The following is an 11,707-nucleotide window of genomic DNA, read 5'->3' on the forward strand; positions in this document are numbered from 1 at the left end:
CGAAATACTTTAATTGATGATTTGTGTTAGGAATATAGTCATTCAAATTATATAATTAAATTATAAACTTGAATATTATTATTTAAATTTATTAATAATATAATATTGATTATATAATATACACATTAGTCATAATTAAAAATATATTGAATAATTAATATATGTAATATAAAATGAATATTTTGAAAATATTTTTTTTATATGATATTTGAAGTAAATAAGTTGGAGATGAATGTTATATTTGGTGCAAAAATCGCATTATTTTATTATAAAATTTGCATCAAAATAGATTTTGTATTTTGGAATGGATGATATTTATATTTCATTTTATGTTATTTATCATCTATTTTATTTTTATATAAAATATATATCCACGATTCGACGAAAGTAAAATTCTTGAACACATCCTGCAAAAAGCTCGAGGGACAACAATGGCGGACCATCTAACAGACGACCAGATCTCCGAATTCAAGGAAGCCTTCTCTCTGTTCGACAAAGATGGCGACGGTCAGTATTCTTCTGATTTTATTATTTTCCCATTTCTCGGTCTGTATCATTGCGTAGATCTGGTATCTTTTCGCAACTAGTAGTCTAAATTTATTTTTCGTGTTATTCGTTATTCGGTGACTTAAATATAGATCGATCAATGTATTTCTGCGGGTTTTGAGTTTATTTATTCGGTTGCTTATATGTGTGTTTGTACAGCATTTTTGTTATGAACGATTGCTTAGATTGTAATAAGATCAAACGTTCCGCGAGATGTTATTGTCTTCACTGTGTTTGATATTGTATAGCTGATTATGAATTTAGAAGACTGGAATTTGCTGGACTTTCTTTATCCAGTCATGGTGTTTGGACTGGTGATAGAAACATATGAAGTACTTCAGATATGATTATGTAGTTGGCACACAAGATTTTACAGCTATTTGCATGTATGGCTCCGCTTGTAAATTCTGTAACTAGAGTCTGGTGTTTGATCGTTTCGGCTAGGAAAAATGGAGTACCATTAGGAATTTGCTGATGTAATTGTAATATATACTGGTTTATCTAGTTTTGAGCATTTGATTTGAGATGATTGATGAAGCTAATGACTTTCCTGATAATGTTTCTATTTGTCTTCTTGTTTTTTTCTGCAAAGTCAAAGGCGAAAAGGGTCGGAGATTTTAAATTGGATATTTGGAAACTTTCTAGATAACTATTTAAAATTTGATGTTCTTTTAAGTAACGGTCTAGGAATTTTAAAATTATGATCGTTGTTGGGTGCAATAATTGTCGTTGCTGGAAGAACGATCGAACCGTGGTGTTTTAAAAGATCTGAGTTGCATCATTACCACTAAATACAACTCTCGCTCTTATAATTGGTATCAGAGCCAATGTCACGTGTTCGATTCTCATTGATTGCAAGGAGTGCAATTATTGAGAAAGAGATTATTGAGTGTAATAATTATCCATGCTGGAATAGCGGTCGAATCGTGATGCTTGAGCTGTTGTGCGATTTAAAAGATTTGAGTTGCACAATTAACACCAGCTATATCTTTCGGTAAAACGGCAAGCGTTCGGTCCATTGACAGAGCTATGAGAAGCTCAGAGTATTGTAGAGCTATGGCAAGAGGTGCAAGGTTAGGCACATGCCTTTGTTGAATGAAAATAAGATTCTTTAAGGCATAATAAGTTATACACTCTAAATTTTAAAAAACTTCTATCATATACGACTAATTGTTTACCTTACAAACAATTGATGCAAAAATATAAATACTTAGAAATGAAAGTGAATAATATTATCTCCCGTTTCACCTTCATTTCATCATTCCCAACTTTTGAGATGTGATTATGTGAACCTTTTGTATGCCAAGGTGGTTCATATGCAAAACATACACTTCAAAGGATGCTGAGCCTTGAACCTGCATGCACGTTGTTGGGGATTTAAATAATTATGTTTTTCCTCATCAATTTTCTATAATTGTCAATGTTTCTCCAAATGTCATGCACGTTTATTTTCCTCGATCTTGCTGTGGCATCTAGGTATCTTAAATGCTTATATCACGCAACAAGCATTGTGGAGTTTTTGACATTTTATAGTTGTTGATGTGTGTTCCTTTTTTCAATAATCTAATAATTCCCATCTTATGCACTCTACAGCCGTCTTTCTAACATGCCTGATTTGTCTACCATGTGTAAATCTGATAGGAAAGAGCTCGGTACTGTGATGCGCTCTTTAGGACAGAACCCAACAGAGGCTGAACTTCAGGATATGATCAACGAGGTTGATGCTGATGGTAATGGAACAATTGACTTTCCTGAGTTCCTCAACCTGATGGCTCGGAAAATGAAGGACACCGATTCTGAGGAGGAGCTGAAGGAAGGTTTCCGGGTTTTCGACAAGGACCAGAATGACTTCATTTCTGCTGCAGAACTACGCCACGTTATGACCAATCCTGGTGAGAAGCTCACTGATGAGGAGGTCGATGAGATGATCCGCGAAGCGGACGTGGATGGTGATGGGCAGATCAACTATGAGGAGTTCGTCAAGGTTATTGATGGCCAAGTGAGATCTAAACAAGTTGAAACTTTATTATTGTCCAGATATAATCATATTGACGAAAAGATAACCCCGGGGAGGTTAATTTGATGACTTTTGTGTTTCTCGTTAATTTATGATCTGGTATTGTTAGCTCGAGTGGGTGCTTGCTTTGGTGTCATGATTGTATTGTTTTAGTTGCTCATTTGTTTTCATATGCTTGTTTGCACCGTTTCTGTGTTTATTATTTTGCGTCCTGACTTTGGGTACTATGTGCCAACATTGATAGCATCAATGCAGAACATTAAAAAACTTTACCTTGGTTTTTCAATAATACCATCTGTCTTGATTCTTTGTACGTACTTGATGCATATGATGTGTTCATAAATTTGATTTCTGTGTAGAGAGGGACAGGATCATGGAATTAATTATTAGTATGACACAATGGTGCGATTACCAAATTATAATAAAAACGTGGATATTTGGGAAACTCATAAATGAGGCAGAATTTCTGGCATTTGTACATCTCATGAAGAGCTGCTGTATTCGAGTCACTGTTCTTAGAGTCCTACGTTAGAAACGTTATTGTCTTCTATTTTACAAGCTCGAACTCGAAAATATAACAATCACGAGGGTTATTGCCCATAGTGTTTAGTGCGAGTTCGATGATATTAATGAAGAATGATGCTTAGGGTAGAGCACCTTTAATGATACTTGTGATTTCACGGAGGTGAGATTGTGTTTGAATAAAAAGATTTGTGTTTGTTGGACGATTTCAAATTAAATATGGATTTAAGATGATAATATTGGAAGGTAGATTTGAAATTGAAGAAAAAAATACTTGGCAACTGTAAAGAAGTTGGGAACAAGCTCACTGAGCTAAGAAAACAATTTGTGTTATTATTCCAAAACCGTTGTATCGTGTTTCCTTTTATACAATTTGGATAAGAATACTAAGAAGCGAACTTCTAATGACTATTTAGTAAAAAACGTGAAAGCATATACAATTAACACTCTCCTCTCAAGCTTGACGTGGGTGTGAACAACAAGCTTGAACCGTTTTGATTCGTACAACAAGATGGGATCCTTCTTTAAGGTTGATGCAAATCACAAACTCCCAGAAGCCCAAGCAAGTAGGCATGCTGAGCCCTTCCCAAACTTTTACTGAAAATGTCTCCAAGTTGTTGATGAGTAGGGATGTATTGAGTGCATATGAAGCCTTCTTTGATCTTCTCACGGACTAAGTGACAATCTATCTCTATGTGTTTCGTCCGTTCATGATACAGTGGATTAGCACCAATGTGGATGGCAGCCATATTATCGCAAAATAATGTCGTAGGACCATGAATGTGAACTCCCATGTCACGCAAAAGGCCAACAATCCAAACAATTTCGCATGTGGTGGTCGCCATGGCACGATATTCAACTTCCGCAGATGATCGCGAAATGGTGTTCTGTTTCTTGGATTTCCAAGATAGGAGCGAAGTCCCTAGTCTGATAACCAGTAACGGAGCGACGAGTCATGGGACAAGCAGCCCAATCCGAATCACATGTAAAGAAGTTGGGAACAAGCTCACTGAGCTAAGAAAACAATTTGTGTTATTATTCCAAAACCGTTGTATCGTGTTTCCTTTTATACAATTTGGATAAGAATACTAAGAAGCGTACTTCTAATGACTATTTAGTAAAAAAACGTGAAAGCATATACAATTAACAGCAACATAGAATATTTGAAATCAATCGTATGAATTTTGTTGGGTCCAAGAATTGTTCTTGCTTGGTAGAGCGATCGAACCGTGGTGCTTGAGTTGCTGTAGCGGTTTAAAAGATTTGAGTTGCACCATTACCACCAGCTATAGCTTTTGGTAAAGCGACAAGTTCTCGGTCCTACAATTGGTATCAGAGCAAAGGTCACGGGTTCGATTCCCATTGATTGCAAGGAGTGCAATTATTGAGAGGGAGATTGTTGGGTCCAATAATTGTCCTTGCTTGGTAGAGCGATCGAACCGTGGTGCTTGAGTTGCTATGCGGTTTAAAAGATTTGAGTTGCACCATTACCACCAGCTATAACTTTTGGTAAAGCGGCAAGCGCTCGGTCCTACAAATTTCGAGTCAAATAGATGTGGATTTGAAATAAAATCCGCTCAAATGCAACCAAAAGGACGATATCATATTATTTTGTCACTGGAGTATGAGTCCTCCGTGTTAAATTAATTTCAAAATTACATAAATTGGAAAGTTTTGGCACTTGAAAATTTTCAACTTCGGATTGGATTGAACTGAAATTGAACCATATATATCTATCGCAAATCAAGCGATATTGAAAAACCAGATCGTACAAGTTTTGCACTAAATGATATTGTTCTCGAGCTTTTCTTACACATGTGCATGAACTTTGTATCGATAATCTAGACTTGGTTTGAATTTTTTGTGTTACTAAAGAATTAATAATGATTGCTATAATGGATTTTATATTTCATATTGCGTTGTTGAGTTGAGCTCCAGAGCATCAAAAAACTGAAATATAATAGGTAGTGGTAGCGATAATTACTCTGATCAAACGATAAATGCGTTGAACTACAACTTTTGGTATAACGAAAAACCCTTTTTTGAGTCATATTTTTATCTACAAATAATTTGAAAGCCATGCAAAACTAAAAACCAAAAGGAAATTCATTCAAAGGGCACTTTGATAAGTAATACTTGCATTTTCCAAAAATCACAAACAAAACTCAGTCACTTTTGTTGAGATTTATGGAGAATTAGTTCTAAATATAGACTCTTTATTAGTTCTCACCGACATGATAGCTTATAAATCTGAGCATCCAAGATTGGAATCACAGTCAGATAACTGTGATTCCAATCTTGGATGCTCAAATCAGCCAAATCGATTCATCCAATATTATTAACTACAACACACATAATATGCATATTCTACAGACATTAAGGTAGTTTGGAGAATATTTAGGCATGCAGTTTCCATCGATATGCATAATATAAACCGAAATTAATTATATCATTCTTCGGGTATCCACTCCGGCGGGAACTCGTTGAGGTCAAAATCCAGTATTCGGGGCTGTTTCTCAGTCTCCAGTCCTCCTCCATGGCTGGCCTGTCCTTTACAATGCCGCTTGTGACCACCAAGAGCTTGACCTTGGGAGAAGATTTTGTTGCAAAGCTCGCATTGGTGGACTTGGTTGGTTTTTCGGGGTCGTCGAGTGGATCCATTCTTTTCTTCCGTGAAGCTAATATCCTCAGCTTTGTCATTATTGTGGTGAGCTTTGTGTCCACCTAATGCTTGGTAGCTCTTGAAAGACCTGTTACATATGTTACAAACATGCTCGTTCAAATTTTCAGTTAGATTATTATTGTTATTTATCCTTGCTACTGCTGTTTCTGCCCCTGGATCTGTAAGATCATCATTTTCTGACTCTCCAGGCTCCACGATCTTGCTTCCTGATAAAGAAGAACGCCCATTTCCAGAGCTCGAGCCGGGTGACTCAGACATCTTTCTTTTCTTCATTGGAAGCTTTTGTTTTCCAGGTTGGCCGGCTTCATCTCCAGTCTTGGAAGCCTCCTCATCCTGGGAAAAGCCTGGAATCTTCACCCGAGCTCTTCTGTTTCTCACTCTCTTGCCTGTTGTCGACCATCCACGGGAAAATATATCAGAATCAACATCCCCATGGTCCTCGTGATCTTGTTGGTTCATTTCGTGCACCCTGGATTCCTCCCCTGGAATTGGATCACCGGACCCTCCCTGATTCCCATCAGAGTTGCCTTCCATCTGCCTACGTAAAGATTTATCAGAAACAAGTTCTTGACCAGAAACAGGTAAAATAAGTTGTTTTTCTTGAACGTGGAGTCCTGGATTTGAACTCTGTAACTCCATTTATGGATGAGTGGTGCTGTAAATTTCTTTACAATGTACTTTGAAGAGGATAATAAAATTTCAAGGATTACACACAGAGTCAAGATGATGTGAATCCTGGAATGGTTACATTAAGCTAATGCTGATAATTAAAACAAAATCGAAACTGATTTTCAAGAGATGTCATCTTTAATACCCCACATTCATTTATGACTTAATGCAAGTTTATTATTATTATTTCTACTGTGGAGAGTAAATAGCAAAGAAAGCTTCGGTTTCTTGACTTATATTGAGCACATTTACTTTGCTATTTGTTTAGTGTCATTATTCACACACAAAATCTTTTACTAATAGTGTAATTTGATTTGTGTAATTTTTGGTGAGATTACGTACCTATCCACACAACTTTTAATCCTCTTATACAAATGAGAAGAAAAAATATAAAGTAATTTACATGTTTTGAGTTGACTATTAAGTAACTTGAGTAAATGTGGGCAAAAAAAATTAAAGAAAATAAAAAGAAAACAAAAAATGATAAAAAGTTTAAATTGAGTTGCATGAAATTAGTTCCTAGGCACCATCACACTGTCATGTGAAAATGGATTAGCAAAAGAGTGGAGTCTAATTAATTGGGATTTTGACTCCCAAAAGTTTAAAAATTGTGTTGGAGATTGTTGTGAAGACAACCTCCTTTTAATGTTACTTTATAAATTGCTCAATTATGAAATTTAGAGTGAAAAAACAGACATAATATATATATTCATGGTCATTATTGTTAACCACGCATAGGTTAAAGTTAATAAGTAAAAAAACATGAAGTACATGTTATTTTATATGTTCATGGCGATATGGTTTTACCAGTATTTTTTGTAGGACGAAAATCGTTATATTCGTTAATAAAATTCTATATTGAATTATAGATAAAATCGTTGATAGTTAAGTTAATGAGTAAAAAAATCATGAAGTACATGTTAATTTATGTTTCACACCTACGTGTTTTTACCAGTGTTTTTACTACGATAAAAACCGTTAAATTTGTTGATAAAATTCTATACCAAATAATAGATCAGGTCGTTGATAATTAAGTTGATTAGTGAAGAATCAGGAAGTACAAGTTATTTTATATGCTCGCGGTGGCGTGGTTTGCAAAGTATTTTTGCTAGGATGAAAACCATTAAATTCGTTAATAAAATTATATATTGAATAATAGATAAAGTTGTTGATAGTAGAGTTAATTAGTGAAAAATAATGAAGTATATGTTATTTTATATGCTCGCGGCGAAGTTGTTTTACCGGTGTTTTTATAAGGATGAAAAACACTAAATTTGTTGATAAGATTCTATATTGAATAATTGATAAATTCGTTTACAATTAAGTTAATAAGTAAAAAATATGAAGTACATGTTATTTTATATGTTCGCGGTAGCTTGATTTTACCATAATTTTTACAAGGATGAAAACCGTTAAATTTGTTGATAAAATTCTATATTTAATAATAGATAAAATCGTTGATAGTTAAGTTAATAAATAAAAAAGTCACGAAGTACATTCTATCTATGTCTCTGCGGTGGCGTGTTACTACAAATATCTTTTTTATACGAAAACCGTTAAAATCGTTGATAAAATTCTATCTTGAATAACAAAAGATAATGTCGTTGATAATTAAGTTAATAATTAAATTCATCAAGTACATGTTATTTTATATGTTCATGGCGGCGTAGTTTTATCACTATTTTTACAATGATGAAAACCGTTAAATTCGTTGATAAAATTCTATAACAAATAATAGATCAAGTCATTGATAATTAAGTTAATTAGTGAAGAATCCGGAAGTACAAGTTATTTTGTATGCTTGCGGTGGCGTGGTTTGCTCAATATTTTTACTATGATGAAAACCATTAAATTCGTTAATAAAATTATATATTGAATAATAGATAAAGTTGTTGATAGTAGAGTTGATTAGTGAAAAATCATGAAGAATATGTTATTTTATATGCTCGCAGCGATGTTTTACCGGTGTTATTCTATATTGAATAATTGTTAAAGTCGTTTACAATTAAGTTAATAATTAAAAGATATGAAGTACATGTTTTTTTATATATTCGCGGTAGCTTGATTTTACCATAATTTTTACAAGGAAAAAAACCGTTAAATTTGTTGATAAAATTCTATATTTAATAATAGATAAAGTCGTTGATAGTTAAGTTAATAAAAAAAAAATCACGAAGTACATTCTATCTATATCTCTGCGGTGGCGTGTTGCTACAAATATCTTTATTATATGAAATCGTTGATAAAATTCTATATTGAATAACAAAAGATAATGTCGTTGATAATTAAGTTAATAAATAAATTCATGAAGTACATATTATTTTATATGTTCGTGGCGGCGTAGTTTTATCAGTATTTTTACAAGGATGAAAATCATTAAATTCGTTGATAAAATTCTATATCAAATAATAGATCAAGTCATTGATAATTAAGTTAATAAGTGAAGAATCAGGAAGTACAAGTTATTTTATATGCTCGCGGTGGCGTGGTTTGCCCAGTATTTTTACTAGGATGAAAATCATTAAATTCGTTAATAAAATTATATATTGAATAATAGATAAAGTTGTTGATAGTAGAGTTAATTAGTGAAAAATCATGAAGTATATGTTATTTTATATGCTCGCAACGATGTTGTTTTAATAGTGTTTTTTATAAGGATGAAAAACATTAAATTTGTTGATAAGATTCTATATTGAATAATTGTTAAAGTCGTTTACAATTAAGTTAATAATTAAAAGATATGAAGTACATGTTTTTTTATATGTTCGCGGTAGCTTGATTTTACCATAATTTTTACAAGGAAAAAAACCGTTAAATTTGTTGATAAAATTCTATATTTAATAATAGATGAAGTCGTTAGATATCTAAGTTAATAAATAAAAAAATCACGAAATACATTCTATATCTCCGCGGTGGCGTGTTGCTACAAATATCTTTATTATATGAAATCGTTGATAAAATTCTATATTGAATAACAAAAGATAATGTCGTTGATAATTAAGTTAATAAGTAAATTCATGAAGTACATATTATTTTATATGTTCGTGGCGGCGTAGTTTTATCAGTATTTTTACAAGGATGAAAATCATTAAATTCGTTGATAAAATTCTATACCAAATAATAGATCAAGTCATTGATAATTAAGTTAATAAGTGAAGAATCAGGAAGTACAAGTTATTTTATATGCTCGCGGTGGCGTGGTTTGCCCAGTATTTTTACTAGGATGAAAATCATTAAATTCGTTAATAAAATTATATATTGAATAATAGATAAAGTTATTGATAGTAGAGTTAATTAGTGAAAAATCATGAAGTATATATTATTTTATATGCTCGCAACGATGTTGTTTTACTAGTGTTTTTTATAAGGATGAAAAACATTAAATTTGTTGATAAGATTCTATATTGAATAATTGTTAAAGTCGTTTACAATTAAGTTAATAATTAAAAGATATGAAGTACATGTTTTTTTATATGTTCGCGGTAGCTTGATTTTACCATAATTTTTACAAGGAAAAAAACCGTTAAATTTGTTGATAAAATTCTATATTTAATAATAGATGAAGTCGTTGATATCTAAGTTAATAAATAAAAAAATCACGAAATACATTCTATATCTCCTGCGGTGGCGTGTTGCTACAAATATCTTTATTATATGAAACCGTTAAAATCGTTGATAAAGTTCTATATTGAATAACAAAAGATAATGTCTTTGATAATTAAGTTAATAAGTAAATTAATGAAGTACATGTTATTTTATATGTTTGTGACGACATAGTTTTATCAGTATTTTTACAAGGATGAAAACCGCTAAATTCGTTGATAAAATTCTATATTGAATAATATATTGTCACGCCCCGGGACGGGGGTGGGTTGACACCGGCGTTGCTCTCAAATTTACATTTGAAAACAACAAGTCTCAGAAGTACAAAATCCAGAAACTAGTCTTTTATTCATAATATTCATTGTCTGATAAAACTCAAAGAGCAAATGTTTTACAGCGAAATGTAAAACCATACATAACAGTATCTTAACAGATGCAGCGGAAATAACATAAACTAGAATCAGAACTGAGAACAACGATCTTCATCACCAGCCCCAAAATTGATTCTGCTCCTCTTCTTCTAACATTTCTTCAGTATTCTTATCTGATATGGGTTTAGTGGGTGAGTGATATGGTTGTCACTCAGTAAGCGGAGACGGAATAACTCCCAGTTTTCGAAATCATTTTCATACAGAAAAAGTAATATGAATAATATACAGAAGTTCTTATTTTCGTAACAGAAATCAATATTCAGTATTCCGAAATCAGTAATCAGTATTCAGTAATCAGTAATCAGAAATTTAAACAAGTAAGCACTGAGCACGTTTGTGAATTTCATGGCTAAGCTGATAGCAGTCTCCTATATGTTCTATCCTCTAAGGGGTGAGGCCAGTAATCAGTAATCAGTAATGTTCTTCACTAAGTTTCAGTGCTTCAAAAATCAGATATCAGAAATCGAACGTACAGAAACTTTGCTTTAAAACATAAATCATGAAACTGGATTCAAGATATTTATACATAAGCCCACTTACAGTAATTTGCTAGGAATTTCGGTTGAAGTCTGAAATCTGGTTGCTTTTGCTACTGGATTTTTCTGCTTGAACAAATGTGCTCTCTTAACTCGAATTTTCAAGTGGTACTCAAGATTTGTATAACACCAATTTAGAGATTTGAGGGTGTTATTTATAGGTAAATTTCTGACTGTTAGCCTCCCAAATAAATGGCCATAATCTGCCATTATGTGTCATTACAGCCTTTAATACATGATAAATGCTTCAGTTACAAGTCATAAGCAGAATCAGTAGCTATCTGCTGGAATCTCGCTACTGAACTCTTCTGCTGCTGGATTCTGTATGCTGAAAAATAACTGTCTGCTGGAAAAATACATGTCTGCTGGAAAAATACCAGCTTCTGAAATATTAGCATCGGCTGGAAATTCAGGTTCTCACATCCCTTCCTCCTTATGAAAAGTTTCGTCCTCGAAACTTTGTTATACATGGTCCTCAAAGAGATAAGGGTATTGTGTTCGCATCCTTTCTTCCAACTCCCAAGTAGCTTCTCTTTCGGTGTGGTTGGACCATTGTACTTTGACATATGGGATAGTTCGTCGCCTAAGTACTTGGTCTTTGTTATCCACAATTCGAATCGGAATTTCTTCATACTTCAATTCTTCATTTAGATTTCCCTCGACCAGAAGTGGTCCAGCTTCCAGAATGTGACTTGGATCT

At 33.1% G+C, this 11,707-nt stretch overlaps 1 protein-coding gene across 1 annotated transcript; it reads left to right on the forward strand.

Annotated features, from left to right (window-relative positions):
* The first annotated feature begins 388 nt into the window (after positions 1-388).
* Positions 389-2,876, forward strand: LOC142539259 (putative calmodulin-3). The gene is made up of 2 exons (XM_075644570.1): positions 389-507; positions 2,188-2,876. The coding sequence occupies exon 2, from the start codon at positions 2,207-2,209 to the stop codon at positions 2,627-2,629; it is 423 nt and encodes a 140-aa protein (XP_075500685.1). The 5' UTR covers positions 389-507; positions 2,188-2,206; the 3' UTR covers positions 2,630-2,876.
* The last annotated feature ends 8,831 nt before the right edge of the window (positions 2,877-11,707 follow it).

The sequence above is a fragment of the Primulina tabacum genome, chromosome 3, assembly GCF_025594145.1.
Source record: "Primulina tabacum isolate GXHZ01 chromosome 3, ASM2559414v2, whole genome shotgun sequence".
NCBI lineage: Eukaryota > Viridiplantae > Streptophyta > Magnoliopsida > Lamiales > Gesneriaceae > Primulina > Primulina tabacum.

Bases quoted from the DNA above. Each gene is read 5' to 3' on its own strand.
- LOC142539259 (XM_075644570.1), top strand. From the start codon at position 2,207: ATGCGCTCTTTAGGACAGAACCCAACAGAGGCTGAACTTCAGGATATG.